The following is a 6,198-nucleotide window of genomic DNA, read 5'->3' on the forward strand; positions in this document are numbered from 1 at the left end:
CTCCAACCACCACAGCTTGATAACTTGTGCTAGTGTGTTTACATCCTCATAACTTCAGCAAAAGAGACTAATAGAATAAGTACCAGCTTTTTTTGAAAATATGTACTGGGGTCGATACATTAAACTAAAAATTCTTGAAAGCAGTACCCCAGCATAGCTACTGTCTAATGACTGAAACAAGTAAAAGATAAAAGATACATAAAAGCACTATAGTTGCCTTTTTGTATACCTATGATATATCGGATATGATACATTTTGTAACAGCCATTTTGAAGCCTCTTATTTGGCATTGATAATTCAATGCTGACTTACGTGACACCAGGTGTTTTATGGTTTCACTCATTCTCTCCTCCCACTATCATCGTCTCTATCTGTGGTTATGTGTGTGAATATTAATTTTTTTTATATATATGAAGGGAGAGAAAGTGTTTATGTCTATCATGTTCAAATGATAACATGTCTCACTCACTCTTACTATCTGTATATAAATATTCCTGCCACTCTGTGTGTGTATGTACATGCGTGCACGGGTGCACACGCGTTTGCCTGCAATACCAAAGAAGTATCGTCGCCAAAACGAGTTGGATGCCCAGTCAACTGTCAAACAGCTGTGCCAAATCAACACAGTCTAGATATATTTATATGCAAAAAAAGGTGACTGCAACACCTTTTTGCATATCACAGGCATGACTGTAACATCTTTGATCAAAAGCTTACTCAATCAGTGTTGACCTGGGCCTGAACAACAACTGCAGTATTACAGTAATAACAATGACCACAATATAGTCACATAACTCAAGCAGCTAAACAGGTAAACAAGAGCAGCAGCAGTTTTGATAATTATCAAAACATGACATGAACAATAGCAGGGATGGCTCTCTTACCTGTCGTAATCCATGATGGTGTTCAGTCTATGTGCAATGGTGAGGATTGTACAATCAGAGAACTCGCTCCGTATTGTCTGTTGGATGAGAGAATCAGTTTCCATATCAACAGCAGCTGTAGCTTCATCTAGCACCAACAGCTTAGACCTCTGCAACAGGGCACGAGCTAGGCAGACCAGTTGACGTTGACCAGCACTGTAAACATAGAAGAAATAACATTAGCCATGATGATGACGATTACGATGTCTAGTATGCTTTATTGTTAAGGCCGTGAGCTGGCAGAATGATTAAGGTAAGTGGATAAAGTAAGTACCAGTTGAACACTGAGGGTTGATGTAAATGACTCACTGCCTCCCTGGAAGTTGCTGGCTTTATGCCAAAATTTGAGACCATTACTATTATTATTATTATTCAGGTGGTAAGCTGGCAAAATTGTTATCACATGAGACAAAATGCTTAGTGGATTTCATCTGTCTTTACGATCTGAGTTCAAATTCCACCGATGTCAACTTTGCTTTTCAACTTTTTAGGGTCAAAGAAATAAGTTCTAGTTACAAACTGGTATAATCATCTAGCTCCTCCCCCAAATTTTCAGGCCTTGGCAGGAAGGATTATTATTATTATTTTTGTTAAGGTAAAGTAGAATCATTAGCACAAGTGACAAAATGCTTAGCGGCATTTTGTCTGTCTTTACGTTCTGAGTTCAAATTCTGCTAAGGTCAACTTTGCCTTTCATCCTTTCAGGGTCGATAAATTAAGTACCAGTGAAACACTGGGGTCGATATGATCAATTAGTCCCCTCCCACCAAGTTTGAGGCCTTGTGCCTCCAGTAGAAAAGATTATTATTATTATTATTATTACTATCATTAAGGTAGTGTAAGACAGTGAGCTAGCAGAATCATTAGCATAAGTGACAAAATGACTGAATGGCACCTTGGGCAAGTGTCTTCTATTTTAGCCTTGGACTAACCAATTCTTTGTGAGTAGATTTGGTAGATGGAAACCGGAAGAAGTCCATCGTATAAATGTGTGTTCATGTGTCATTGTGTCAGTAAGATATACTGGATATTCTCTTCAATGTTTTTGTTTCTCTCTTTCTAAAATGACAGAGGAAGATTAAAAGATTAGCAAAGATTAGAAAATTCACCTTAGATTTTGTCCTCCTTCTCCACACTCATACTGTAAACCTGAAGGTTGAGCCTTCACATAGTCAACCAAATGAGCATGTTCAAGTGCTTTCCATAGTTCTCCATCAGTGTATTTATTGAAAGGATCCAGATTACTTTGAAGGGAACCAGAAAAAAGAAAAGGTTCCTGAAATAAAAATCAAGTTTTAATGTTAATGACTGGCTTGAATAACACCAAATACTACAAGAGATTTTTGTCTGACATTCCAAAATTTCTACCATTTATCTAGTGTTTAAATACACATATACACAGAGAGAAACACACACACATACACTTACACACTTAGCCATTAAGTCACTTTGTAACTTCTAATTAAATAAAAAATATATATACTTATTTTAAATTCTATTTTTCTGTCTATGCTACCAAACCTATATACAGAGTGTCCACATAGTCTGGGTACATGGGAATTAACACATACTTTAATAAATTATTATTTCTTATATTTAATTGGTTTTTTTTAATGATATTATTTACTCCATGTACTCACGTGGGGATTAAGACATACTTTAAGAAATTATTATTTCTTATATTTAATTGGGTTTTTTTAATGATATTATTTACTCCATGTACTCACGTGGGGATTAAGACATACTTTAAGAAATTATTATTTCTTATATTTAATTGGGTTTTTTTAATGATATTATTTACTCCATGTACTCACGTGGGGATTAAGACATACTTTAAGAAATTATTATTTCTTATATTTAATTGTTTATGTTATGATTTTATTTACTCCATGTACCCAGTCTTTGTGGACACTCTGTATATCATATACAAACACACACACAAGCACACACATATTGTAGAGGTGTACTTGCCAGGCAAGTGATTTGATCTTAGAATCTTTGTTGGAACTAACTGAACAAACTCAGTTGCAGTGTGAAAGATACATAGTCATCATTCAACAGAATACAAAGACTTAACTTTGATTAGACATTCATCATTTGGTGTCAAATATGTGGGTAATAACTAGATGAGGTGCATGCTTACTGCTAGATTAATTTACCTATGGGAGTGTATCTAGGCAGAACTACATAAACAATACGTACACATGCTACCTATTCAGAGTTATATAAACTACACCACAATATGATGTATATTTAGGAGAAGTTTCATCTCTCTATGAGGCAATAATGGTGGAACAAATGAAGGAGTACTGTGCATTTTCACAGAAGCATATTTTACAAGTTGGTCCCTGAGAAATGGTATGTTAACATTATGTGATGAATACTCATAACACTGAGTAACATGATTTTTGCCCTTGAGTACTAACTGTCATTTCCTATTTGCTTACCCTTAGAAAGTATGAAAAATAGTGAATATTTCCTTTAAACTTTGATTTTCTTACATTTATTCAAGCCCCCCAAAGAATCCCTCTCAACACATGACTATGATGCTCCCCAACTACTCCTGCTCATGATCAGGGATGCACATATTGTCAGCCACTAAGAGACATGCTCAAGTGGTTATGGTCAAGCAACTGACAAGCAAATATGTGGTATTGAGTAGAATATTTGCTATAGCGATATTTCTACTTCAGCAACTCAGTGCTGAATCTGTGATGAAATGTAATGGAAAATAGGTCAGTTTCAAAACATTTTATTTCCAGGTCACAAAAGCAACGTTTGAAGGGAATAATAGTCATTTACTTAGATTTCAAGATAGAAGCAAATAGAAAATAACACTTACTGACTAAAGACAACAAAAATTAGAATTTTGTTACACAGTGTTCTTCCATATTATGGTACTTATTTACAGTAAAATCAACTGGATTTTTGCGTGTTAAAAAAAGATTTATATTCACCTGGGGCAATATAGTAAACCTTGAACGAACATCATGTAAGCCAAAGTTAGCAATATTCTCTTTGTCTACTATAATGGCTCCTTTTGCTGCTTCAATGATCCGGAACAGGGACAAAGTCAATGAGGATTTACCAGCACCTGTACGTCCCACAATTCCAATCTGTTTAAAGAAAGGAAAATGTATATATAAACATAGACATATACACATAATACAAGCATCACATACTTATGTACAGAAATAAATATATATAAATATTTATACATTCATACACACACACATATATATACACACACACATATATATACACAAACATATATGAATATGTGGTTGTAAATTTATGTTTGCATGTATATACATATACATGGGTTGACTCAAGCATTGCAAATGAACCTGGAGATATACTGTGACTGAAAAACCCAGCAAGTATAAAAGTGAGATCACAGCTGTAACCTATACCATTGTCGCATAACCAGCCCACTTAAAACAGTACCTTTGGATCGTCAGGTGACATGCCATGCTTGAGGAGACCTATTGAGTCAAGTAAATCAAAATCAAATCAAACCACAATCAAATGGAAATTGTAGTTGTGGCTGATGCCAGTGCTTCTTAACTGGCTCCTATACTGGTGGCACACAATAAGCACCGTTCATGCATGGGTCATTGCCAGTGCCACCTGACTGGCTCCCCGTGACGGTGACATGTAAAAAGCACCATCTCAACGTGTTGCATGCTAGACCCTACATGCTGGTGGCACGTAAAAAGCACCATCCAAACATGGCCAATGCCAGCGCCGCCTGACTGGCTCCCATGCCAGTGACATGTAGAAAGCACTACCCAAAAACGGTCAATGCCAGCCTCCATGCCCCGACTGGCTCCTGTGCCAGTGACATGTAAAAAGCACCATCTGAATGTGGCCAATGCCAGTGTCGCCTGAGTGGCTCCTGTCCCGGTGGCATGTAAACAGCACCCACCACGCTCTCAGAGTGGTTGCTATTTGGAAGGGCATCCAACTGTAGAAACATTACCAGATCAGATTGGAGCCTGGTGCGGCCACCTGGCTTGCCAGTCCCCAGTCAAACTATCCAACCCATGCCAGCATGGAAAACGGATGTTAAACAATGATGATGATTTCTGTTGAGATGCTCTGTTTCTTTCAATTAATTTTAAATGTAACAAAGAATTTGGTAAAATAATTTAGTTATCATAAAGGTAGTGTTAAGAACATAAATTGTGACTAAGGTTTGGTGGAAGATTTTGAAAACAAAACATTTGTACTACAGAGCCAGTGGTGGTTACGGGTGGGTTGGTATCAAAAGGGTTAAAGAAAAAAAAGTATAATCTTTTGGGATGCAGTTTTAGAGCGTGTTTAATGGAAGAAAGATTTACCTTTTCTCCAGAATAAATATGGCATGAAACTCCTTTAAGAACCAGTTCCAGTCCTGGTCGATATCTTGTGGAGTAGTCTTTCAAGACCACCTCTCCAGCTTGTGGCCAGTTCTGATCAGGCCTGTGGTCATCCAATATCCAAGCAGCCTGCATCCAAGTATATAAAGTATTAAATAAGTGAAGCATACTAAAACTATACTGTTTCAGAAAATTTCACAAAATTATTTATATGTATGTGTGTGTATGTGTGTGCATATGTATTTATGTATGTATGTATCTGTGTATATGTGCATGTATGTATGTGCGTGTGAATATGTGTCTGTGTATGTGTATATTTATGGGTATGGGGATGCAAACAGGAAAAAATGGAACTCAAAACATGACCGTATGTATATTTTTATTAATATTTAGCAGAAGCTACAGAGTGATTCAAGGGCCAAGAGTTTTGTCAACCTTTGATAAACGCCAACACAGGAAATTCTCTACCCATAAGTCACTCTGTTGTTTCTGCTAAATATTAATAAATATCCACCTTTCATATTCAAATGGGCTGCATGGTTCAACAGGATCTGAGGAGGCAGAGGACTGTATTGAGTTCCAATATATACCTATTGTGTGTGTGTGTGTGTGTGTGTGTGTGTATGTATATATATATAGATAGATAGACAGATATATTCATATATATAAATAATATATATACATATGCATATATACATACATCTATATGTGTGTATATATATATATATATATATATATATATACACAATTTGAAAATCCTACACGATTAGGTGAAAAGCGCTTTATTTAATTTATAAAACATGTGACATTAATAAAAATCTGTAAATGTACAAACATCCAGATTTCTGAGTACCTTAATTTTTTTCTATATAATTTCTGTACATCACCTCCAAACCTTCCAATATATATATATA

General features: G+C 35.9%; 2 protein-coding genes across 2 annotated transcripts in view; one reads left to right on the plus strand and one right to left on the minus strand.

The window, feature by feature from the left end:
- Window positions 1-6,198, plus strand: part of LOC106880709 (uncharacterized) — a 38,110-nt gene that overhangs the window by 18,235 nt on the left and 13,677 nt on the right. The gene's annotated exons all lie outside the window — the stretch shown is intronic.
- The window catches only part of LOC106880711 (multidrug resistance-associated protein 1), a 65,060-nt gene that overhangs the window by 1,302 nt on the left and 57,560 nt on the right, over window positions 1-6,198 (minus strand). Inside the window, exons 26-29 of the mRNA XM_014930786.2 lie at window positions 5,267-5,413; window positions 3,881-4,039; window positions 2,033-2,199; window positions 885-1,079 (exon numbers count right to left, since the gene is read on the minus strand). Of these exons, the coding sequence (XP_014786272.1) occupies window positions 885-1,079; window positions 2,033-2,199; window positions 3,881-4,039; window positions 5,267-5,413 (668 nt within the window). The remainder of the gene's footprint in view (window positions 1-884; window positions 1,080-2,032; window positions 2,200-3,880; window positions 4,040-5,266; window positions 5,414-6,198) is intronic.

This window comes from Octopus bimaculoides, chromosome 20 (genome assembly GCF_001194135.2).
Source record: "Octopus bimaculoides isolate UCB-OBI-ISO-001 chromosome 20, ASM119413v2, whole genome shotgun sequence".
Classification (NCBI taxonomy): Eukaryota; Metazoa; Mollusca; class Cephalopoda; order Octopoda; family Octopodidae; genus Octopus; species Octopus bimaculoides.